The 26,443-nt window shown below is 36.9% G+C and overlaps 1 protein-coding gene across 4 annotated transcripts; it reads left to right on the forward strand.

The window, feature by feature from the left end:
- The first annotated feature begins 936 nt into the window (after positions 1-936).
- Positions 937-25,801, forward strand: gramd1a (GRAM domain containing 1A). 4 transcript variants are annotated; one of them, XM_052617987.1, is made up of 21 exons: positions 937-1,098; positions 1,441-1,570; positions 5,418-6,426; positions 13,272-13,470; positions 14,088-14,108; positions 14,192-14,276; positions 14,380-14,483; positions 15,400-15,495; positions 15,625-15,705; positions 16,439-16,557; positions 17,203-17,464; positions 17,604-17,766; positions 17,891-18,034; positions 18,653-18,774; positions 20,296-20,438; positions 20,528-20,631; positions 20,709-20,942; positions 22,441-22,531; positions 23,450-23,557; positions 23,644-23,764; positions 24,392-25,801. In XM_052617987.1, the coding sequence occupies exons 3-21, from the start codon at positions 6,008-6,010 to the stop codon at positions 24,488-24,490; spliced, it is 2,715 nt and encodes a 904-aa protein (XP_052473947.1). In that variant the 5' UTR covers positions 937-1,098; positions 1,441-1,570; positions 5,418-6,007; the 3' UTR covers positions 24,491-25,801. The 4 variants fall into 4 exon arrangements, with proteins under 4 accessions (XP_052473947.1, XP_052473949.1, XP_052473948.1 ...); XM_052617989.1 differs by lacking the exons at positions 937-1,098; positions 1,441-1,570; positions 5,418-6,426 and adding an exon at positions 2,258-2,857; XM_052617988.1 differs by lacking the exons at positions 937-1,098; positions 1,441-1,570 and having other exon boundaries at positions 5,399-6,426.
- The last annotated feature ends 642 nt before the right edge of the window (positions 25,802-26,443 follow it).

Here is a 26,443-nt window from a genome sequence, read left to right on the forward strand (position 1 = left end):
TACTTATATAAACTTTTCTTTGAAATTATAAGAAAAAGGAGCTCTGCTCACATTTATTAAGAATAAGTGTAAGTATTCAGTAAAAATGTGAACAGATTTTTAGCATTTTGCAATATACAGTGCTGTCACAGGGAACAAATACAAAAAGAGATTTGTCATGCAAAAGAGTTCTGCTTGAATATCCGCAGAATTTTACTGCCAAATGATCTTAGATTAAATTACAGTGGCAGGTGCCCTTCGAATGTGCTTTATCTGTTCTATAAAAGAAACCTGTAAAGATTAACAAGCTGCTATATTTCTCTCTAAGGAAATGTTAATATAAATATATGTTAATATATATCGATATTCAGAAATAAAAGTCAAAAGGTCCAGAGTATGACAAAGTAAATGTGGAAGTTTTAAAATGTGCACCATTGTCAAATTTAGATAATAAATTGTGTTTATGCTGTGACAGATTTATTTTGCTGTGGCTTATCATACAGCTTCTCCGTTTTCTTTTCAAGGCACTGATGTTCAATGTCACTTTACTTAGTCTTGAGCACAAGGACGTTTCATTGACAGCAAGGTTAACACAATATTCCCTAATGGAAATGATAATTCCATTTTCTTAAATAATTATTATTATAATTTTTTTTATTATACTTTATTGACTATTTGTTCTGATATCAAATGCTTTATAAATGTGCTAAATCACATTGGACCATTGTCCTTTCATGCAGGATGAGTGTGAAGGTAAATTAGTAACATCTCAAAATTGCGTCAGGGGTTTACGGAGCAGCTGATAAACTTCTACGAAGTGATGGTTGCTGTTATTGTCCCCCAAACGTCAGACCACCATCCACATCACAAGCCATAGCCTACGCAAAGCATCCCACTTGATTTCCTTAACGACTCCCACGAGCTGGTGAACTTTTATATTTAGCACAGCTCGAGTTTCCAGATGCCCATTCAGTGCCAGCACACGGAGAGCAACACAACTCTATGGAATCTCTCCGCTACTCTACAACACAACTCATAAAATCAGACTCACTAGCACGAGAGAGAGACAGAGAGAGAGAGAGAGCACGTGCTGAAACCCCGTCAAACTCGAATTAAGAGGTGAGTCTAGGTTATATAATATTTTTTAATAAACAAAACGTTCTCGCGGAACCTGATTGACAGGAAAAGCTGCATAGACTGGATATAACAATCTGTTTGCATATAATTCTATACACCAACTGAACTATAGCCTAATGTTAAATGCATGAAACATAGATGTAAACTGTTACTATTTAACTTACAGCTGTTGGTTTGCTATAAATCGTATAAAAGTATCAAGCAGGCTACGCATTTCTGAAGTTTGTTTTGGCTTTATAGCTACAATTTTTAACATAATTAGTGAAGTTCAACAGGTCGCCGCCTCAATAATAGCCCTAATAAAGTGTCTCTGTTTTTCTTTAGCCCTCTCTGGGAGCAAGGTGACCCTATTCTTGGCGAGAAACGGGCAAGAAAAGATCCATTCCAAACCCATCTCTCTTTGCTTGATAGAATAGCCCAATGATTATTAAAAGCGTTCAAACAAGCATTCAAGGTAAGCAGCTTTATCCAACACCTACTTATTCTTCAATCTTTTAGGATTTCTACTATATTATAATTAGTCATCAACTGTCATTGTTGGACTTCCATATTATTAAGGTGTTCCTCCTCTATTTTGAGTTTATGTCCTGAAGAGGGCGCAGTAAGAAAATAAATCGGACTGTCAGACTGGGAAAATTGAGTGATGCAGATTATATACCAACTATATAGGGTAGTAATCGCTAATATTTATCTTAATGATTGAAGCATTTAGTTAATTAATATTAGATTTTTGATGACCTGTCAATTGTTATGCTTTATTATTACTGTTGATAAGGCGTTGTAAATATGAACATATACTACATTTAGATATCCAATATATGCTATTAATTTATCTCTGTAATTTTAAGAACTTTATCGATGTTCAATATTAATTATTTGCGTACATAACGCCAAAACACCCGTTACTTTTTGTCTGCGCATACTGAAGAGTCTTTTGATGATTTCTAGCTGGACTGTACCATAAAGTGAACCGGGCGGGGGTGGAGTTAAGTAAGTTAATATAATTTCCATTAAGTATTTTTTTTTTCTGCTTTGATCCACGTTTTAATATAAAACGATATCCACATTTATTTTTCGCCTCATATGTGTTCAGACTTTAATTACTTAATTATCAAAGCGTCAATGTACTTGTCTTGGCTTTCTACCCCTTTCAACTTTTTGCCCGTCGCATTGGAAACTAAGCTCCTACTATCTCCTCGCGTAGCATTTAAACTTAGGAAAATTCGTATACTTGAAATGTAATTGCGACTTAAGTTAAGGGGGCATATTTTAACAGAATAAACTATGAATAGTGCTAGTCTTGTGACTCTGTTTTTGGGACAGTCGAAAAGCGAAATCACGGATAAGAAAAAGTAAACAGAGGACCGTTTTCTCTCCCACCCGGTATCATTAGCATGCTAGCCAACTAGCTTAAAGTATTCGCCTCTGCTGTCTGAATAGTAAGTTTACAGCTGACCGGTGCTAAACATGGTTTATTTACTGAAATGTGATTTGACATTTCCGCATATTTCCGCGTATGTTTAATCTAAATAGTTAAACAGAAATAATTAATTAGAAAAAAGTGGCTAAATTTGAAAACTGGCGACGAAAGCTGCTTTATTTGTTAGCTTTCCGGCTAAATTGGGGTGCTGATGTGTTCCTGCGAGAAAGTGGATTTTAACATCACCCCTCGAACTGTCGCCCGTCTGGTGTATGAGGCCGAACAGGAAAAAAACAATGGGGGTAATTCGTCCAATGGGAGGTAGGAATTATTATTATTAATTTATTATTTTATTTATTGTTATTAAGTTAGACCTACATTTATTACATTCTTAAAGCGTCTGGCATTGATGTCATTTATTCAGCTGAAATATGTTTTGATCACACTATTGGTTTTTATACGTTCTATGTGTTTAAGTGAAAGTGTTAATAGCCCTAGTTTGATTTGTTCAAACAAAACCTAGACATGATTTGACTTGTTCAAACAGGAAAGTAAATAAAGTGGCAGATCTTGTCCCTGCCTTTGAATTTAACTGGCTGTCAGTCTTGTTCTAAAGTCTAGTGATGAAACCGTTCAATAGGAGGTTCCACATGAATTTGTGTGAATTTGCCAAAAATCAGGAAGTTCTACACAATTTCTCAACAGTTTAAAAGGTCGGGATAACTGCTGATTTGGCTGTTTGACTATCCCTTGGTGAGATTACTACTATTTTGGTTCATGTTTTTTTTGTGTGTGTTAAATTTGTGTATTTGAAAGTGGTTATTTCGTTTGCAGTTTTCTTTTGTTTGATTCTTATGAGAATTTCTTTGAGTTCAGGAAGGTTTCTTTAAATCTGAAAGTGAACAATAAAGAGGACACTGTCTAGCTTGAGTATTGTGGTGGTTGATTTGTCTCAGCATGGCTCAGCAGTTTGTGGTAACACTGAAAGGAAAAATGACCCAGTGGTTTGTTGAAAACTGTGCTTAGTTGTGGGACTCTTGTCAGTTTCAACTGCTTATGATAAAATCCAGTAATGGGTAAAGCAGCTGCTCAAAATTAAGTGGGTATTTTATTGTTTTCTATTGGATTAACTGGTGATGTCTTACACAAGTTAAATTGAAGGCAGTAGCTTGAGGGACAGTGGCTTTGCTTTATTCGAGTTCAGGATTGTTAATGCACTAACTTTTGGTTCACCTCTTTTTTTTGGATTGAGTCTGTAACCTTCACATTATCAGTTTGATTAAGTACTTTAAGCTTGTTTTCTCATCACACTATCTCGAGGTGTTTCTTAAAGGTTCAAGTTGACAAATGACAAACAATCACAGAGTAATTTTACTGTAATCATCCAACGGTTACTCCACCCATACATGAATGACAGCTTACGTGTATTAAACAACACCTAGCTGAGTATGCAGGTTGTTGTTATGATTTCATGTTTGTGCCCTGTCAGTCCTGATCTCATTTAGAGGAGTAATGCCTTAAGAATATGGGAGGATTCCAACCAGACTTTTCATTTAGTAGCAAACCTTGTTTCTTACAAATGTTTTTGATAATTCTGTGGAAATGTATTAGGTATGCAACACTATGACCTTTAAAAGTTTGGGGTTAGTAAGATTATTTTCCCAAGACATTTATTTTTACAAAACAAATAATAATAACAAATAATAATCAAATAATGGCGTTCTTTTGAATGTTCTGTTCATCAAAGAATCACAGTTTCCACAAAAATATGAAGCAGTGCAACAATTTCAACTGCTTTTTTTTTTTAATAAGAATAATTATTTTGTGAGCACCAAATCAGCATATTAGTATGGAATCACAATATAAATTTTCTTTTGACTTTTTGATCAAGCAATAATGCAGACTAGGTGAGCATAAGAAACTTCTTTCAAAAACCTTCAAAAATCTTATAGACCCCGTTCTTTTAAATGTTAATGTACAAATACATTACAGCTTATTTACATTTCTTGAATATATATGCATTTAGTTTGGAATCTTTGAATCACATTTGTCCAAATTAATTACACACCCTCATGCCATTCCAATCCCTTAAGACATTCTTTTATCTTTGGAACACACATTAAGATATTTTTGATGAAATCCGAGAGCTTTCTGACCCTACATAGACAGCACAACTGAAATGTTTTATTGCCCAGAAAGGTAAGTATATCAATAAAATAGTCAGTATGACATCAGTGGTATTGTTATGAAGCTATGAGAATACTTTTTGTGCGCAAAGAAAACAAAAATATTGAGTTTATACAACTATTTTTTCTCTTTCCTGTAAGTCTTCCATGCATGTTCATGAGAATACCATGACGGAAGAGAAAAGATATAATAATGTCATTATTTTTGTGTTCTTTCTACAGCTCATGTTCTTTTCATAACATTTCGGTTGAACCACTTGTAACATGGTCTACTTATATTTCAGATGTCCTAATTACATTTCTGGGCCATAAAACATTTCAGTTCCATTGCTGTTTATGAAAGGTCAGGAAGCATTCATATTTCATCGGAAATATCTTAATTTGTGTTCCAAATATGAACAAAGGTCTAACGGGTTTGGAACGATATGAGGGTGAGTAAGTAATGACAGAATAATTTTTTGGATGAAATATCCCTTTAAGATAAAAAGTGACTCACGTTTAAGAGTGACTCTCTAAGTGTTAAATGATGTATTACTGGATATGCATTCCTGACATACCATAACATTATACATTACATATGGATCTGTAAAGATATGTTTCGGTTATGATATTAAAGAAGCTGAAATAAAAAAAAACAAATGTTTAGTCTGTGGCTTGAATAAGTTAAAAACAAATACAGTTTTTCCCCTCCTCAGCAACATGATCTTATCATACCCGATGCACAAATCGTGATGACGAGGCAGATTGCAAAACTGCATTTTTGAAGAGAAGGGGGCAGAGACTTTTTTAAAAGACGACATTAGTTGCAACACAGAAACAGGAAGAAGATGGATTTGACATTTGCAAGCAAATTCGACTGCTCAAATGATAAATATTTCTTCACTCTGAAAATAACCTGCACAAGAGATGGCTGCACACTTTCATGTAAATTATATTTCAGTGATGGCTCCACGCAATTTTTGAGTTCCTGCTGCAGGAGTTTATGCCGTATATATGCTGTACAGCTGTGAAGGAACCTGAACTGCTGACTTCTTTCTTCGTGACAGTGAGTTGTAATGGATGCAGACTTGTCTAAATGTCATCAGATTGTATTTCCATAATGGAATATTTATTTTGGGCTCTAGTGGAATTTCTAGACCACATTTAGAAGACTAGAGACTATGAAGTATCTGGCATTTCTCAACGAATGATTGTGCGTGATATAACTTGTCCTCAATTAAACTGTCAGCCTTAGACACAATCATGATGCAGAAAGTTCTAGCTAATATATAAAAGTCTGCAGAAGATGGCTGTGACACCACCTCCTGAAATCACCATAGCCGAGCCCATTTCCATTCCAATCCTGAATGTTCTCCCGCCATCGTCCGATACGGAGTCGTTGTCCTGCTCCCCAAGCCCACGGCCACGCCGATACCACTCTCGCAGCCAAAACCGAGAGAAGAGAAGAGCTAAAGTGCATCAAGAGGACATATCAAAGAATCATTGGGATAAAGGACAAGTGAAACGAGATGCAAGCCAAAGCCCGTCTCGTGCATCTCCATCACCTCCGATGGTTTCTAATGTAGAAGAGGAAGAGCAGGGCAGCCCCTCCATGTTTCTCCTACCCCCATCCCGTTCACGGTCACGGAGCAACTCCCTAAGCAAGCGCTCTCGCTGGTCTGTCCGTAGTCTTCTCAGCAAGGACTCAGATTGTGACAGCAGCAGGTCAGTGTGTTCCTCCTCCCACTTGTGCAGTCAGCAGCATTTCCTTACGCTGGCTGCATTATTTTTTTAAGTGCATCCGTGCTAGAAGCTCAGAGGGATATTCTGTGGAAGAGGTGGAGAGGTGGAGAAACTCTCTGGTTAGGCATGAGATGTTTTTGGTTTTAAGACACACGCTTGTTAGCATTATATTTTCCATAGATAGAGTTTTTGTCTTTTTATCTTCATTGTTGTGTATTTATAAGAAATATTTTTTATATTTTTTTGTTTCCCGATTTAAAGAAGTGTTTGTTTCTCTTCCCTTCAGTGTCTACTTCAGAATTTGTTCAGAGTGCAATGCAAATTGTGCTCTATCAGCAGTATTTGTGGCATAATGTAATGTACCACAGGAAATGGGTTTGACTCATTCCTTAGTTGCACGTATAAAGGCGGCAAGAAACATGGAAACAGTAAGGCACACATAAAGTAAATAAATATTTTTTGAAGTATGAAGAAAATTACTTGTATAATACTTCCTACTTCAAAAATTAATGAATTGATTAAAAGTGTTAGAATTAGTCTAAAAAGAACCGTTCTTTTATCCTTGAGCACAACACATGAAATATACTGGGTATAACCGCTTTTGTCATGGCATGATAGATAGATACATAAATAAATAACACCTTGTGTATTACTTATTTATTATTAATATTACATGAAAATAAAACCACCAGTAATGCCACAAATGCTATCAGTAGAGTTGAACTTATATTGATCCAGAACATTCTTTTAATGCAAATGAAATGTTTCTTAGTAAACTGGCATCATTCGATCTACGCTAGAAATATGGCCTAACTCTTACTGTAACAGTTCCATAAAAGTATATAAACACTGTGCTTTATTGCTAGTTGTAATTACAGTGCATTTGTCCAGAAATATTTCCAGGGACCAAGTTAAACAGAGTCCTGAAACACTGTAATTAGGGTGAGGTTTATTGACTCCTTTTCATTGAATAACAGGAGAGATGATAGAGTGACAGAAAAGAGACCACAGAGGACGAGTGCTCCTGGCAGTGGAGAGACGGAGGCGGGGCTGTATCTGAGCCGTCTGGCTCTCGTACACATGACATCACTATTACCCAGTGGGAGTGTTCCGCCTTTTCTGGTGATGTCACTTCTGCCCAATCAGAAGCTGCTGTAGTGATGCTGCAGTGAAGACAGTCAGCCAGTGAAAAGACTAGCTTTGAGAGCAAAAGGTGTTTTATGCACGCCACATGAACAGCTGTGCCCTTGTCCTTCTCATCTACCAACCGGCTTCACTGACCTAGTTCTTTCTGTTTTGTTGCTCAGCCATTTCGAAGACTAGCACAACATTGGAGCCTACTGTGATGTTTTACAAGGTTCTGGATATTGTTTAGCAAGTGCTTATTTATTTATTAGCTTACTAGAACCTTAAACCTTACAATTAGCCAGCAGCTCTGAACACAATCCGTGTTAGTCTGAAACAAACTATATTTTCATGGCTGTGAATTGTCACCTTTGAAATGATTCAGACATGCAGGAATGAGCATTACAGTGTGAATCATTTACATGTGATGAATCCATTTATTTGTAGACAGTACTGTATTAATCTGGAGTTCAAGAGGTGATGCCTGTTTATTGCTCATTTGCATTAATCGTTTTTCGCTGACTGTAGAATGGGCCTTGTTTTTTTAGCAGCATCTGTAGGTTGTTTATCTGTCCAAGATCAATGCAAATTCCGGACATGCAAGTTTGCACAACATCTTAAATGACAAGAGACAAGTTTAGGGTTTGTATCAACATCAGCTCCAATGAATTGTGAATAACATTAACCAAATAGTTATTTATTTTTATCTATAATTTCCTAATAGCATGATTAAAATTTAAGCCTGTTTAAACCTCAATGCAACTTTGTTTTCTCCATTACTGTCTGTACTTCACCCTGTTTACATCAGTTGCTTCTTAAGTCTGAAGATTTCATTTGTCTAAGCCTCTTTTGGGTGCTTTGGCCTTTTTGACCATGATGTACTTGTGGTCCTGTGTGCCATATGTCCATATATAAACTTGAGATCCTTTTAGGAGACTTGATTAGTGCTGCTGCATTTCTCAGATCACACACATTTTAAGCTCTGTTCCCTCCAGATACATGTGATTGCAGAAATAGATTGACTTGCTTTGAGCTTCAAAACCTCAATTCTAGTGGATTAGCATTTTCTGTTTGATCAATGATACTAAAGCCTCAGAAGTAGGTAGAGTGACATTGATCGCTCTGTTTCCTGAGGTCGACCGAACACTTGTACATAACTGACTTGCATTTACCATATTTTCCAGTTGTATTTTAACATAAATTGCACTGGGTAAAAAAAAGCTTTATTGCATTCTTGTATTACTATATTCAGAAATAAAATAAAATCTTTATATTTTAGGACCTTGTACTTAACAACAATTCCTTTAAATTTACTGAAACTTCCAGCGTATGGAATAGCGCTTGGAATAAGTCACAGCACATTAACACGCTATTATGTTTTCAGCTCTTATGCTAAGAGCTAAATGTATACCTTTGAATTTATTTATTTACTTTTATCCGTTGCCACAAAGGCTGCATATGATTTAGGATCCTAACTTGGATTTGTTTTACATGCAAATCTGTATTTGTATATCTTTTATGTCTTGGCCTCCCTTCACCCTTCTTACTGAGATTATGGCAGCCTCTCCCAGGAAAACAGATTATGGAAACAGGCAGACCTCTAAGGATTATAAAGCACTGTACGGTCTCTATACAAACTGGGAATGGGATTGATTCCCTTAATTTGAATGACTGTGTCATTGCCAACTCCAGGTGTCCAGTCCCTCAGCAAAGCATTTCAATCCAGTTTTACAGTCTCAAGTGCTTTCACATAAACACTAAGCATAATCCCCTATGCTTTGGCCCTGGTGTGTGGTGGTAAAGTGAGGGCCACTGCCTTAAACTGTGTTGATTCCCTCCTCCACACACAGTACATCCTCTTTTCTCCTCCCCCTCCCTCTCCCTCTCACCCAGTGTGTAGGCTGCTTTAGGATAAACCGGAGCACGCATGGTGGCGATCGTTGCGTTTTACAGGGGAACTGGTTCCTCTTTTGGGATGGGGACGTTGAACGATCACGTTCTATTGGACTAAAACGGGCTGCGGATGAAAGGAGGACGCGGTGTCTCCAATGCATTCGGCTAGTTAAATCTGAATGTACCGTGCGTCTGTTGTGTCAGCGCAGTGCCATACCGAGAGGCTACTGTAAAATAAACGTGGGCATCACGCATTGAATTGAGTAAACAACCAATGACATGTTCGAGTAAGTAGCAAATGGGTTTGTTATTTTATGCACTTCCTGCGAATGTTGTTGTTTCTACACAACCGAATTCTTATGTAGATTGACCATACACAGTGCAGTAGTAGGTTGTTAAGGTGTTCACACACAAGCAACTGCGATTTCTTCTGTGTGATCTGTCCCGGTATGCACAAATGCACGTTCAACACTGAGGATTAGATAGGCGTTTGTTGTCGTTTTACTTTTTGCACGTTCTGCATGCAAATACCATCTTCGTAATGGGTTTACTTTATTTAAATGAAAAATTGATGTATTTTTTTTGCACATTTGCATTGGTTTGCGCAGTGTAGATGCCAGCCGCTGAAGCTCGCGGCATTAGTATTTTATTTATTAATTGAATGAATGACAATTTAAAGGGTTAGTTCACCCAAAAATGATTAGAAATGAAAATTAAATGAGATTAGGCTGTTTTACTCACCCAGAGGCATCCTAGGTGTATATGACTTTCTTCTTTCAGACAAAGTTAAATATAAATTAAGTTAAATTAAAAATGGTCTTTGATCTTTCAAGCTGTTAAATGCCATATAGCAGGTGTTGCATGCATCAGACCAAAATAAGTTAAATAAGAAGCGCCCATCTAGGGCTGCGCTATTAATCAAATTTCTAATCTTGATTACAATTGTGGATGCCACAATTGTTAAAAGCAGCAATTAATTGTTAAAAGTTATTCTGCATGCTTAAGATGCATTTATTTTCTTTCTACATGTTATCTTAAGGGTTTTCTCACATTATTTAAATTTTTGTTTTATTATAACATATATTCTTTTTTTATAAAGAAGAAACTAGTCCGATGTATATTTGACCTTTGAGGCTTAATAATATAGAAAATCACTAAAACTTTTTCATTTAGAGTGTTTTCAGCTTGTTTAATTTTCATATAAAAAATATGGCTTGCAGTTGCAACAAACAGTGGCTTAAACATATTCAATGTAAATTGTGATAATCATAATTAATAATTGCAATTACAGTTTCAAGTGAATAATCAACAATTATGATTTATTTCATAATCATGCAGGCCTATGCCCAACCAAAAAAAAACTGCTCCAGGGGGTGACGACAGATTCCTGTTTTTCAATGGAAAGCTTATAAAGACTGTATTTGCTACATTTGTGTAAGCAGTACACAGAAGAACATGAACATTAGAAACGCTGTACAAACCAGATCTGTCGTAATAGCAAGTCGTAAACACATCCACAGCTGTAAGTCCCGGTTTAGTTAAAAATGTAAGGGTCCACTGAACGACATCTCATGGAGCACGTTTAGTCCAACGAAGCAATAATGTTGTAATATGGATCATAATTCCTTCGTTTACGTTTCAGTTCTTCAGCGACAGAACTGTTTGCATCCATTATGGAATAACTCATGGTCGGAAACTGCGTCTTGGTAGTAAAAACACGGCATGGTTTTGCAGCGTACAGTATCACAATCAGAATGAGATGATCCACCGGAAAAAGAAAGAATGAAAGATAGGCGAAAGATTTCAGTCCACTTGATATCACTGTGATGGATGACAAATGCAACTGTGCACGTGTACATTCTGACTTGAGTTAACTCGCATAATAACTTCGACTGTTTGCCCTTTTGAACTATAATAGCTATCGCTCGTGCAATGCCATGGCCGCTGACGTTATTTATTTGCTAACATCTCTGTGCTCCCTGCTCTGCATCGAGTCTGAATCTGACCAATAAAACTTTGAGATTAAACGGTTCATATATTATTATTAAAAATGTGAAAAAGTAAATCGCTGTTTAGCGGTCGAAGTGTCCCTCACTGGTTGCCATAGAAACATGAAATGCTCTCATCGCGCTGGGAAACATGGCATTATAGTGTTAAGGGGTGTAACATTTCCATCACATGCTTTAGGCATTCTGCCAATCTCAATGCACTGGATAGCTGGCCAATCAGCATACACCTCACTTTTCAGAACGGTGAGCTTTGTAAAAATCGACACGTTTCAGAAAGGCGGGGCATAGAGGAGAAACAATAATGTATCGTATGTGGAAAATAATGTGTTTTTTTTTAAAACCTTAAACCACATAAAGGCTTAGTGAGATTGCATGCTGTTTTACTGCTCTTTCACTTTTGGTAGGATCTGTGTGACTCTGGGTTTTGCTGACAAATAAAAGTGTCTGTACCAGCTCATTCCTTTTGGTTTGCTGTGTGCTTGCTTACATTTCACATTTGAAACCACTAGACCAACAAGTTAAGTGAGAAGTGTGTTCTCGTGATCATGCAAAGGTTACCTTGGAGACTCCGATACCCCCCCCCACCCACCCATTCCCTTTGTAACCAAGACAACATGAGACTGGGATCCAAGCAGATATGAACAGGCTGAGGCCAAAGTTGTTAAAGATAAAGTAAAGTAATCAATAAGACCTTACAGATGATTTGATAAAGAGTAGTAGAAGAGAAGTTGAATTAAACTGTGATTATCTATCAAGAGGTATATTTTGTTATGCTTTTTTGTGACACGATATTTAGATTAGTGCTTGATCAATATAGGTTTTAAAATGTTTGATTGCTAAATTTTACATTTGATGCCTAAATTATTTGGAAATGTGGTTACCTTGCGAACTGCCACAGTACTTTTTTTGGCGAGGGTCTACTCTGTTGTTATGCCGTTGTCTTCTGTGACTCTCTCATCTTGCAGGAGGTAATGTGTAATCGATGTCCTAAAGTCTGACTGTCTATTTGTATGGGGTTTTGCAGGATAGGTTCAAAAACCTTTCCTGCACTGAACATTTAGTGCGAACTGACTGAACTCAAAGTTTAAAGTTGGTCAAGGCAGAATATTTATTAGATATTTCAAATGCAGTCTTGGCATTAGTTGATTTTCATTAATGTTGCAGTCTATAATGTGTTGCATTCTCTGTTATGTAATCGCAAGTCACTGGGTGATTTATTAAATATACACAATATATTCGTAACAATTGTTATTTGACCAACACATTTCCTAAAATTCACATCATTGGTTTGTTATCCATTCTTGCCTTGAGGCTCTCTTTTTCAGAGATCTATTTTAGTAAAATATCTGTAGATATATATTGATATTGCATTATGGAAATGATCGATTAATTATAATTCTTTCTTGGATTTTATGGTCTAGACGTGTAAACCATTAAATACACTTTTACTGTTTTTGATTTTACATCTTAACATTATGAATCATGGTGACGTTGTGTTTGTGTGTGTGTGTGTTTATGTGTGTGTTTCAGTTTGTTCATAAGTGTGCTTGCTAAAATTCTTCATAATATCAGATTGATTGTGTTTTTAAACATCTTAAAGGCTAGAGTCACTCCTTAACTTGCATACTGTATGTTGTAAACCAGAATCAGTTAGTTGTAATCAATACATGCTGTTTGGTAAATAGTGGATAAACCTTGTCCTTTCTGTCATTTCCTTGTACATGACCCAGTTGCCCTTTAAGGGATGTTGAAGAGTAGTGCTGTGTCTCCTTTCTGACTTTACTTCTCCTCCGCCTGCAGTACAGCCAGTAACTCTCCACGCAGTACTCCCGGCAGCTCGCCCTCCCTGCGTCGTCGTGTACTGGGAGGAAGAGCCAGTGAAGGAGAGACGGGTGTGGACAGAAGCGGAGGGGGTTCAGAGAGCCCCCTGCCTCCCACTCCCACCTCATCCACTTCCTCCTATCCGCTCGCGGCCCGACACTTCACCCGCAATGCCAAGGTAAGCCACATACTCGCCTGGTGAGATTGGTTAATGGTCGTCACTCTAAATGTCTGAATATCATCTGAATGTCTGATATGATGCTCTTCCACCCACATACTGAGCGCTGTATTGCTGTTCTTTTCTGAATGAACAGGAAGAATGCAAGTGTTGAATACATTTCGAAAATTGTTCTGAAAGAATTTTTTTTTTAAGCTTAAACAAAAGATTAAACAGGTCATAGTTAACACAGCAATTACTCCAGTCTTCAGTGACAAATTATCCTTCAGAAATCACAAATGAGTTTTAATTTACTTTTGACCAGTAGTGTACATCGCGGATTGATTAGGCATGAAGAATCTGCATTGGATATTCAGGTTTGCAATCAGTATCGTAAAACAAAGACAGCATCCACTGGTTGAAAAATGTGGATTTTAATTTTTTATATAATTTGTATTTTTTTGGAATAATATGCACTTATGAATTGTGCACAAGTAAGACCGATAACAGTCATTAAAAAGTAAATAGTGTCCATTTTGATCGTTCACTTTAAACTGAGCTTGTATGTTTATGTAATTAACGTACTTTTTAAAAATTGGAAATCCAAACTCTTATTCATCTTTTCCTCTTTGTTTCAGAAAATGCAGAGCTGGTATAATGTAAGTATCCTGGGGTCTTGGCAAGTTTTTGCTTTAGCTGACAGCACTGGTTTCCTCCGCTCACATCTCTATCTGATATATAGGTTCTGAGCCCTACGTACAAACAGAGGAATGAAGACTTCCGTAAACTCTTTAAAAAGCTGCCTGATACCGAGCGTCTCATAGTGGGTGAGCGTCACTACTTCATGAGTAAAGCAAAGAAATGTAATGAGTCATATTATTTTAAGTGTGATGATCACATGGCCTATGGTTGTGTTTGCAATCTATCTAGACTACTCATGTGCACTGCAGAGGGACATTCTACTCCAGGGCCGTCTCTACCTGTCTGAGAACTGGCTCTGCTTCTATAGTAATATCTTCCGATGGGAAACTACGGTAACCCTCACTTTACTGAAAACATTGACTTTTGCTGTAACAACTAATTAATAATGATCAATATTGAAAGTAATCAACAGTTATTTGCATAATCTAATAGCTGGTAAATGTTATTTCAGTCAAATGAAGTGCAATAAAAAATGTGTGCATTTGTTGAATCAAAACCATATTTGTTGTTTAACATCAAATCAAGCCAAACTTAACATTCTATATGCAATCAGTAAACTTGATATAAATAGTTTGGTTTTAATGGAAATACGATTAAAAAATGAACTCTCTTACATAAAAATGAATCACTAAGTCTTCACATTAATATATATTTTTATTAAAATTATATGTTTTTTAAAGAAAGTACCACACACAGTATAGCATACATTACACTACTGTTCAAAAGTTTGGGGGCTGAAAGATTTTTAAAATCTCTTTTGCTCACCAAGGCATTTATTTGTTCCAAAATACAGTAACAGTAAACCATAATATTGTGAAATATTATTACAGTTTTAAAAAACTGTTTTCTTTTTTTTAAATTTTAAAATGCAATTTATTCCTGTGATGGCAAAGCTGAATCTTTTAGCAACCTTTACTGAAGAAATCATTCTAAAATGCTGATTTGACATGTTAAAACATTTTGCTTATCAACGTTGGAAACAATTGTGTTGGTTGATTTTTTTTTTTTTTCTTTAGGATTCTTTGATCAGAAAGTTCAAAAGAACAGCACCTTTTCTAAAATATAAATCTTTTGTAACATAATTGATTTTACTGTCCATTGCTGATTAAAAGTATTAATTTCTTAAATTCGCATGGTAGTGCATAGATATTAATTAGCATATTTGTGCCACCATTACTTTGATCCATTAGCTCAGGTAGACATCATTTATAAATCCTTCATATTCTTTCTCTCTCTAAATATGACCAGATAACCATACTGCTGAAAGATGTGACCAGTCTGACCAAGGAGAAGACGGCCAAGCTCATCCCTAACGCCATCCAGATAAGCACTGAACATGAGAAGGTACCGCGCTGCAGACACTGGATATGCATGCTAAAATAACCATTAATTGATTTCTTTTGTTAGCTGCATTTTGAAACTCCTAAGACAATAAACACTGCCTTGATTAAAATCTGATCTCGCATTCGTCAGCACTTCTTCACATCATTTGGGGCAAGGGATCGCAGCTTCATGATGATCTTCAGACTGTGGCAGAATGCACTGATGGATAAGGTGAGAATCGCTCTAGTGTGAGTGCACATTTTATCTGTATAAAAGACACAAGCATCTGAAGTCTCCTGTCAGAATCAGTGCTCTGTATTTGTCGGTGTGTAGACAATTTCATTTGGCGTGTGACCAACATTGCTTGGCGATTGTCCATTATAATTAGCACAAGATGCAGGTGGTGACTACAGATGCATTGCAATTCAAGGCTACAACATCTTCTGCAAGCTTGTCTGTCAGAACTAAACACTAATATAAAGTTACTGAGACTTATTTGCAACTAACATTCAATAACTTTGCTGGACTTTTCTTGTCGTTTAAGTTTTAGTTAAAAAATGAAGTTAAAAGGTAAATCTAGCTTAAAATCTTTCAACAGTGCATTATAATGATAATAAAAATAAAAAAAAACTCTAAACAATAGTAAGTTGCTTTTCTAGGAAGCATTCCAGAACACATTGTAGTTAAACATCAAACAGAGTCAGTGGGAATGTTGATTATAAATATACTTTATTAATATTAAAATAGCTAAATACAATCTGCATTTAAAATGAATATAACTAATTAAAAAAAAAAATCCTGTTGTTTTTACAGAAAGTAACTGGCAGTTTTGGTCACCAGAATAATTCTATAGAAATGCGAAATGGTGCTTTGAAGTTTTAAATGCCGTGTCACCGCCTCACAGAAATGGTGTTAATACCGAGGTTTCTACTGGAAGTACTGAGGTTCTGTGTCTCCTCCACAGACTCTGTCTCCTAAAGAGCTTTGGCACATCGTTCACCAGTGTTACGGCACTGAGCTGGGGCTTACTAGTGAAGATGATGACTACGTCTCCCCTACTGCTGAACATATGAACGGCCTGCTGTGAGTCCACACTGAGAGGAATCTCTTCATGACATTTGATGTATTCAATTTACCTTAGAACACATGGACAGACAGAAGGCGTATATACAGTGTACCATGTTATTATCAATCTATCTATATTTTATTTTATTTAGCTCGAGAAGACCATATTATATACATTACTAGAATTTTATTTTTTTATTAAATTTACCCATTCTTAATTTATTTCGTTTTATTTGATTAAATTCGTCTTAGAACACAAGAAAAAACTAATGTCATGAAAGCTGAATGTGTACATGTATCTAACTATATTTAGTTTAGTTTTTAAAATAAAAAAGGCCGTAGTATATGCATAAATCTCATTTAAATTTTTCCCTCTGAAGTCCACTTAGAAAACCTGTATGAAAGCATTTTAGTTATGCATGACAGTTTGATCCTTGGCATTAAATGTATCGTTTTTGCTACTGTACCTTCAGGTTAATATAAGTTTCTCTGCTTACTGCAGAATTTGCTGTCATTGCTGCCGAGTTGATAAGTACTGAATGGTTGAAATGTAAACATTGTTGACATGTCAGTGTTTTTGCTGCTTTGGTCAGGGAGTTCTGAGTTCTGTATACTAGACTATGAAAACCCTGACACTTACATCTGTCTGTTTCTGTCCTGTAGGCCAGGTGAGGAGCCGGTTTCCGTCACTGACCTGCTGGATCTGGGATCAGTGCCGGTGGCTCCGGTGGACTCCTCTCCACCCTCATCTGCCTCAGTTCTTCCCTGCGCTTCAGGATCTACACCTCCATCCTCCGCTTCCTTTTCCTGCCAGCCTGTGGAGGTGCCGTCAGTTCGGACCAGCATCGAGCCTGAACCCAGTCCACCCAGCTCCCAGAGCTCACTGCTCCCCACCACAAACACTGGAACTGCCCCATCGTCAACTGTAAGAGTCAATCTTCTGTGAAATACCTGAGGGGTTACACTCAAAGAACATTACAATGGAATTAATGAAAAAGATTTAGACGGTTTAACAAGAACTGGTTTAACGTGAACTGATTTGAGAGTGTTTTTTTTTTTAATAGATCTTGGAGGAAGGCGGGGACAGCCAGTCGGAATCGGCCAATCAGTCGCTTCAGTCTCCTCCCAGTGTCCCACACAGCCTGGGAAACCTCTCCTCACTGGATATGACCAATGATGAGGAGCTCCCAACTGACCCCAGCAATTCCTCTGACACTCAGGAAGAGAGTGAGTGATTGTAAATCCTCCTTGTTTCTCACTACAAACTGGGACCTTCATTTCTTTTAATACAAAAGCTATGTCCTTGATAAGGAGTCCGACTGGTTGGTGTTAACACATTTAATATCCACAGGTGAGGTGGAGTCCTTCTGTACGGACCTCAGGGGCCGGCTGCATATCAACACAGTTGTTCGCATGAGCGTGGACAAGCTCCACGATCTTCTGTTCTCAGACACTCACTTCATACAGCACCTCTTCTCACAACGTCACTTCACTGGTCAGTTCTGATTTAAAACAGCCATTTGTAGCTGATTTTTCTACTTCTACATCATTGCATTTTTCATTTTCCTACAGTTGCATTGTTTGTCTTCAGCATACTTATTTAAATACTACCTCTAGTCGACTGGAGTTCCTGCTTGCATTTAATAATTTACTGTTGCTGGCTGTTCAATGCATGGCTGGTTTCTGCTTTTTCCTGCAGCTTTCAGATCCCTTGTGTCCTCTTTCTCCCCTCCCCTTTGCTCTTTTTATGCTGGTTGTCCTATAGGGCCCTTTGGGGCAGATAATGAGAACTTGACTATTTGGTTTCGCTGTGTCCTATATAGCATAAAATACCAGTCTCATTCTTTTTATTCTTGGTTACTTTATCTACTTTGTACAGTAAATGACGTCAAAATATTCATGGTAAATCAAGGAATTGTAGCCTGGATAGCACAGTGTGAGAAGTATTTTTTTTCCTCGTGCTGAGCTTCGTCTGTTGTTTGCAGGGATAATTGCCCCCTTCCCTATGCCCCTGGAAGTGCTCTGACTGTAATCATCCACCCTTCTTTTTCCCTGTCCTGTAACTGTTCTTCTCCTCTTTCTGGCCTCTCTCTCTTTCGTGTGATTGGTTCAGATCTTTCTGTGCACGAGTGGCAGCAGGACAGCAGCAGTGGGAACAGCAGTAGAGTTCTGAGTTACACCATCGCCATCAACAACCCGCTGGGCCCAAAAACTGCTCCTGTGGTGGAAACGCAGGTGGGTACATGCAGCTGCTTTGATTGCCATCATTCTTTTTAAAATGATAGTTTTTTTTTTTTTTTTTTTGTATTTTTGCAAAACCGAAAGAAAGATATTTCGACACATTTTTTGTTGTTATCCAATTTTGCCTTAATGAAATTTACATTTTTAGGTGAGCCATCTCTTTAAATCTGATAAAACATACAGCTTTGATGTAATTGATTATTTTTTTTAACAATAATGAACAAGATTTTAAATAAACGTTCCAGACGTACAGTATCAGGGCCACATGATGTGGGATGGGGGGTCAAATTGTGAATTTTAGGATAAAAATGTCAATTGAGATTTTAAAATGCATTTTTTTGGTGTGCTTGTTTGTAGAGCCGTTTTGATTTGATTTGCTCAAACATTGTGATTGTATATCAATATGACTATAAAAGAAGAATTGTTGATATTAATTATTAATAAAACAAATAAGTAATGTTACTGTTGTAATGCCTTTACATTTTTATTTTAGAATTTTATTTTAGAAATTGTATACATTTTTATAATTTCTTTTTAAGTAACAGATTTTCTGTGTGGTTGTAATGTGATTGTATGTCAATATGACTAAAATATGATGATGATGATGGTTGATAAAAAAAAAACAAGGAATATAAAGCTATTTCGGTAAAATAAAAAAGTATTTAAATAAATTATGTATAAAAAAATCTACATATTTTTTATATATATACATAAGACGATTTTATCCAAAGCAACTTACAAATGAGCACAATGGAAACAATCAAAATCAATGAGAGCAAAGATATGCAAGTACTATAACAAGTCTGAGTTAGATTAATGCAGTATACATAGCAAATATGAGAAATTAGAATATAAAAAGAATAGAGCAAGCGGTTTTTTATATAAAGAAAACAGTTAATGAATAGAGTTGAAGTCTAAAAGGGACAAGTTTTTTTTCTTCTTCAAAGAATAGAATTAGAATATGCTGTTAAAGGGTCAAATAAAGATGGAATAAATGAGTTTAAGCTGATTCTTGAAGATGGCTAAGCCTGAAGTAATGAATATAGGTAAAACACAGCAGCGTAACTACAGAACGACTGATATCTTTCTTCTTTTTCAAACATTAAATTACTATGGTTTTAATATAGTGAAAAACAGCAAGAGCACTTAAATCTTCTATTTTTTAATTAAATCACAGCCTTTGTGATTTCATTTTTCTTTTGATGAATCATTCAGCCATTGTTGAGTTTAGTTAATGTTAGGTTTACATGGTTTATGTAGAACAGCAGTTCCACCACTAAAATGACAATTTAGCCACTTTTATAGCTCTAATATCACGCATAAACCAAAGTGCTTAAAAAATACAAGCTACATATTTCTGTTTTTTCATATTCACAAATGCCAAAGGCAAATTGAGGCATTTTTAAATGATTCCTCTGATAATCAACAGAATACCACACATGCTGTTAACAAAGCTTGTACTGAACACAGTTCTCCATTAATGATTGTTTTGTGTATTTTTGTCATGTTGCGCAGACTCTCCACAAGAGCAGCACCCGTGCGGAGTGTTACGTGGTGGACTCAGAGGTCATAACCTCAGGCATCCCTTACCAGGACTACTTCTACACTGTACACAGATACTGCCTCACCTCTGTCAACAAGCACAAGAGCCGCCTCAGGTAGATCTTCCTGACCATTTTTATATGTGCATATCATTATGCTTCAAATGCAAACCCTGCTGAGGGAGCCATCGTGTGTTTGTCTGCAGGGTCTCGTCTGATATCTGCTACAGGAAACAGCCGTGGAGTCTTGTGAAAGCTCTGATAGAGAAGAACACTTGGAGCGGCATTGAAGAGTATTACAGACACATGGGTAAATAGGTTCTCATCTCAATGCAAATATTTGTTGTGTCATTGGTGCTAAAAATCACCCCCTGCGTTCCTCGTCAGAGATGGAGTTGTGTAAGCTGGAGACGCTGCTACAGTCAGAGATTTCTGTAGTGAGCACCGGGGAAGGGCCTTCTGCAGACTCTGCCAAGACGCCACCCGGCCTGCGCAGACGCAAACGCAACTGTCCCAGACGAGCAGGAGACCGGGAGAGAGAAAGAGAGGGAACGGGAGCGGGAGGAGCCGGGGAACGGGGCGACCGAGGAATTGGAGTTGAGCGTGAAAGGAGAGAAGCTGGTGAGTCGGTCAAAGCAAGGGAACGCCAGAACAGATTCAGAACAGTCAATTCTGATTTGCGTGTCCATGTGGCATGTGTTGACATCTAGTGGTGGATTGTGGAATTGCTTTTACTGGACTCAGAAATTAAAGGTGGGGTGAAATGCTCCTTTTCACTCAATATCCTGTTAATCTTGAGTACCTATAGAGTAGTACTGCATCCTTCATAACTCCAAAAAGTCTTTAGTTTTATTATATTCATAAGAGGTGAATGAACTCCATCGCACACCTGTAAGTGATAGGTGCGTAGAAAATAAAGACCAGGTGGGTCGTATCAACATATAAGGAACTTCCGCACACTATCTTAACTTGCAAATTAAAATTTTAATCACACCAACGTTTCGGTCACACGACCTTCATCAGGAATAACGATACGCAAATCCGTCGTCAAACTGGGCCTTGTTTGTAAAACAAGCATCTTCGAAATGCAGGGAACAAACAAAAACACTTGCACAACTCCGTTGATGCTCTGTAAAAATAAACTCCATCCACTGGTCCCTTAATGTTGTTTTTTTTTGGTAATCTGTGCAGGTTTGTCTTGCCCTGGCAACCAAAAACACACTTCTTTTGTGACTTTTCACGATGCTCTCGCTCTGATCAGTGAATCGCTCTGATCAGTGAAATGTCTGTGCTCAGCCTCGCTATACAGGAGCGCGCGCTCTTCCGGCAGAAGTGCCCTAGGACCCATATAAGGAAATTCCGCTCCATCTAACATCACACATAGCCACGTTAGATGGAGCGGAATAATAATGGTTAAATATGTTTACTGTAGTGGTAACCAAGGAAATCTGCTCCGTCCACTCCACGCATCTAATAATATTATTTCAATAGTAATATGTTTAAATATATATATTTTTTAATCCAAATATTTAAATATATGATGATAATAATAATAATAATAATACCATAATGCTTATACTGGAATAAAGAGATATGTGAATTTTTCAACCTGAAAAGTATGTTTTTATTTTTAGTTTTAAAGTCAAAAAGTGGTATCATAATATAACTACTGTTCTATAAAATAAATTATTATGATTATTATTATTGTTAAATTTATTATTATTGGTAAATTGTTAAAGTGTTTTTATTGATTTATAATGAATAAACACAAAATTTAATAAAGTAAAAATAATATTTTATGTAATAATAATTTAGGTTTTCCTTTTGTAAATTATTTAATTAAATCTTACTATTTATATATTTAAATATTAAACAATATTTATTCAGCCATAAATATTACTATTGTAATTTTACTGTTGTTCTGTAAAATAAATAAGAATAATTAATAATTTTTATAAAATAAAAATTGTTTTAATTGTAAATTACTAATATTGCAATAGTAGTCTTTAATTTGTTAAATAATTATATAACAATTTCATCTAATATAGGTTTTCTTTCTCTTTTTTTTTTCCCTTATCTGATCACATGCCTGCTAATGAGTCATTTTCCTGTTCTCCAGGTGCTCAGTATGTGAAATTAGGGGAGAGGTGGCGTGGAGCTGGCAACAGCAACAATAGCATCTCCACCGTCCTGCTCATCGTCAGCTTCATGTGAGTGTTTCCACCTTTGACAGTCTGTACATATTACTCTGTATGCATTTGTATTGTCAACATTATCACAATCCGCTGTATCATCAGATCTGAGCGCATGGTCATCACTACAGTAGTGGCTTCTTTTTCTGCACAATAAGCTCGGCTCTGACTTCTCGAGAGCAGAACATACTGTCTGCCTCATTTAACAACACGTTTTGATAATGTTTATGTTTAGGATCAGCATGAAGACTATGTATCATCTTATCACAAAAACAGAAAATTCTGTCATATTTTACTCATGTCCTCATGTCATTTGAAGTCTGCATGGGTTTTATCTTCTGTGTTACACAAAAAGACACATTTAGCAAAAAAAAAATTCAGTAAAACTTTGTTTTAGAAAGCTATCACAAGGCTTCAGAAAACATGGAATAATGCATTAAAGTCATATAGACTACTTTCTAGAGCTTAACATCTCCAGTCCCAATCCAATTTCATTGTATACTGTATAAAAGAACAGACATGCTACAAAATATCTTCTTTTGGATTCCACTGAAGAAGAAAAAACAATGCAACATGAGCTTGGGTGTATGTTATTAGAAATAATACGAATGAACCATCCCTTTTAACAGACTTAACACTTTTGCGTGCATGGTGATATCACATCCTGTTTAAAATAACACTGACATCATCTAAGGAGTGCGTGTTTTCCTGTTCCTCCCTTCTTTTGCGTCCTAATGTCTCCTTGCTGATCCTCTCTCTCTCTCTCTCATCTCACTTTATTCGCTTCCTCCTGCATATAGGATCTGTGTCAGGTAGAGACTGGCTTTCTGCTTCAAGAAAAATGCGCACACACTTGTTCATGACCGAATCAACATTGCTATTACATCACTGAGCATAGACGACTCTATTGAAATCTCTTCTCCCATCTTCCTTCAGTCTGGTGGTCCTGGTGGCTCTGAACATGATGCTCTTTTATAAACTCTGGGCGCTCGAACGGGCCGCACACACGCTGGAGACCTGGCACTCGTACTCTTTAACAGACAGGTATGGTAAAACTAATGGAGTAGCTGCACACACACACACACACGCTGCTTTACAGCATGCTGATTCGGTACTCTTTCTCTCCGCAGTCCTCTGCCGCAGACAGCAGGAGAGTGGGTGCAGATCCTGCAGCTCCAGAGGCAGTTCCACCAGGCCCAGATGAACAAATGGCAGCAGATCCTACAGTCCTCTGTCACACTTCTGGATCAGGTGTGTTCCTGAGCTGAACTTGAGAGGTCTTCATCAGGCAGTCGAAATGCTGCATTTGCTGAAAACAAATTAGAAGTAATCTGTCTGTCAATCAGTCTGTGAATATTTAGTGTTTTTATTACCCTTTTATGAGATAGGAAGTGCTATTTTTTTTCTATAGTTCTGTATTGTATCAGATGAATAGATTGTGACCAGAATAAATAACATAACCAGCACATCAACACTTTGTACTGTTATTCAGTTTTGGGTACATTTTTAGAAGGTAAAGGCAACACAAAATGGATTTTGCGGTGCATTTATTAAGGAATAATGTTGGTCATTTTTGGGCATGCTTTAAATATATCCCATTTTTTACATCTCTACTTTAATTAATGGATATGACATATTGATTTAAGTTGAAATTATTGTATTATTTAAGACAAAAGAGAGTCTGGAGTGATGAGAAATATCAAACCAGCACAGTTTTTCAGCAATATTGACCAATCAGAATACAGCATGCCAGAGTAACTTCTAACAATCTGAGCATATTTCCATATGAGTTTATTTATTCAGATTTGGGCTGTTATTGCATAAAGTAAAAGACATTTCAGAGGTAAAGAAGGATTCATTGTTTCCTCTTTTGTGTAGATGAAACAGTCTCTGGAGAAGCTCCACAGAGGGATTGTCACACCAGAGGTGCAGCAGGAGTCTGAATCAGAAGCAGAAACTCTGACGGATCATCAGTGAGAGCGTACGGTAACCCCTTCATCCTACTGTTTACAGACACACGGGTCCCTGTGTGACATAGCCGTCCACCAGGGCCCAAATCATGGACGGGAGATGGTGCTCAACTCAGTGACATTAGCATTGGGATCTTTTATCTTACCCAAGTGTCCCAACAGCAGCTGCAGGACTTTATACTAGCTGCATAAAACACATTCAACTCTTTTATCAATCAGAACATCATGAACTCTGGGTCTGAAGCAATAACACACACATACGGGAGCGTCGGTGACTTCAGCTGTGCTGCATCTCGAGCCGTTCGGTCCTACTGCGTGAAAAAGCTGAACACGAGCTTTTATAAAACTGAATTTCATCATGGACATTTCATTAAAGAGCTGTTAAAGATTTCTAAGAGGGAAGTGTCTGAAATCAGCCTCTCAGCTGGTCATTTCACATGTTATTTTAATGTGCTCATGGAAGAGACATTTCAGTTTTCTCTTGTTATGTTCCTGTTTTGCTGATTTCAGAACTGTACTTATTTAACAGTATTTATTTCATAGACTTGAATTACGGTCTAACATCATTGTGTGTTTCTGCTTAAACGGGGACCAGTGTGGAAATGGGTGGAACAAGTGGTATTAACATGAATTCCCTTTTTAGCAATAATCATGTGGAAAAATTGTAATGACAATTAAAAGTCAGTCTACAAGAAAGAATGCAAAAAAAAAAAAACATCAACTGTTACTTTGGGTTGAGTTTCAGAGTGAAGATTGTTTTTACACACTGTTACAATTTTAACCGTTTCTTCTTTCTCCAGAATATTTAAGTTTTGTTTTTGTTTGTGTATTTATGGCTTGAGGTGAAATGAGCTCTTTTGTGTAGTTGAGGTGTCGAGAAACTTGTCGAGTGTCACTGGAATCAAACGTGAACTGTTCAGGGTTACTGTTAGCTTGAGCAGCTGAGCGTGCACACAGATGCAAGAACTTCTCAGACTGGACGTTTGGGACCAACCAGAACTCAAGATCAGGAGGACTGTTGTGAGTTCACTCAACACTGGGCCAGTTCCATACAGAACATGTCTGTGTGTTTCACCTCAAAATCAAAAGAGATTCAAATGTTTTTTCTTCTTTTTTCATTGTGCCAGTTTCATGGCAGTTAAGAACCCTTCACAATTTGTATTTTTTATTAATTTTTGCTCTGATTTTTGCTAATGTAATATTGAAAATCATCCTGTGCAGACAATTATTATTTTACATTAAAATTAGCATCATTTAGAAATAATAAAACAAATGCTGTCAGGTGGTATAAATAAAATATATTATTTTATTATCCTCAGTAATGGGAATTGAAATCTCTAAATGCAGAAAAAAAGTATTGATTTTAATGTTACATATGATGTGCATGTTCTTTGTTAGATTCACCAATTTTTTTTCTTTCCTTTTTTCATCAGTTTCATTTGGACAGTCTGTTACTGATGTCCCCTGTCAAGTCATTTCATTTCTGTCCCTGTATTTGTGGCCTCGCTCTGTCGTGCTGTTCAGCCTCAGTGATCTCCCTCTCCTCTGAGTCCGTCTGTCTGTCTGTCTGTCTGTCTGTCTGTCTGCGGGCGCTGCTGTGCAAAGCCCTTACTGACTGATGAAAGCGAGTGCTATTTATTTGGGTCAGAGAGGGAGAGAGCGAAGCTGGGATGTATTGTATAGACACGATTGCAAAGGCGACTTGTGACGGTCACAAATGTTTAATAAAAAAAATGGCAAAAAATTATGCGTGTATTACTGATTGGATTATCTCCTTTTGGAAAGTTGATATGGTTCTGATTTTGTATGCTCATTTATTATCAATTGTTATTGATGCTAAATTGTCATTAGTGATCCTTTTTAATGTTGAAAACAGTTAACAGTGATACATTTTTAAGGGATTCTTTAAATATAAAGTCCAATGAATAGTGTTAATAATTGTCTACTGTAGAGTCACTTT

The sequence above is a fragment of the Carassius gibelio genome, chromosome A16 (assembly GCF_023724105.1).
Source record: "Carassius gibelio isolate Cgi1373 ecotype wild population from Czech Republic chromosome A16, carGib1.2-hapl.c, whole genome shotgun sequence".
Classification (NCBI taxonomy): domain Eukaryota; kingdom Metazoa; phylum Chordata; class Actinopteri; order Cypriniformes; family Cyprinidae; genus Carassius; species Carassius gibelio.

Bases quoted from the DNA above. Each gene is read 5' to 3' on its own strand.
- gramd1a (XM_052617987.1), top strand. From the start codon at position 6,008: ATGGCTGTGACACCACCTCCTGAAATCACCATAGCCGAGCCCATTTCC. The intron at 20,439-20,527 runs GTAGATCTTCCT...GTTTGTCTGCAG, and splicing joins AAGCACAAGAGCCGCCTCAG to GGTCTCGTCTGATATCTGCT. The intron at 20,943-22,440 runs GTGAGTCGGTCA...CCTGTTCTCCAG, and splicing joins GCGTGAAAGGAGAGAAGCTG to GTGCTCAGTATGTGAAATTA.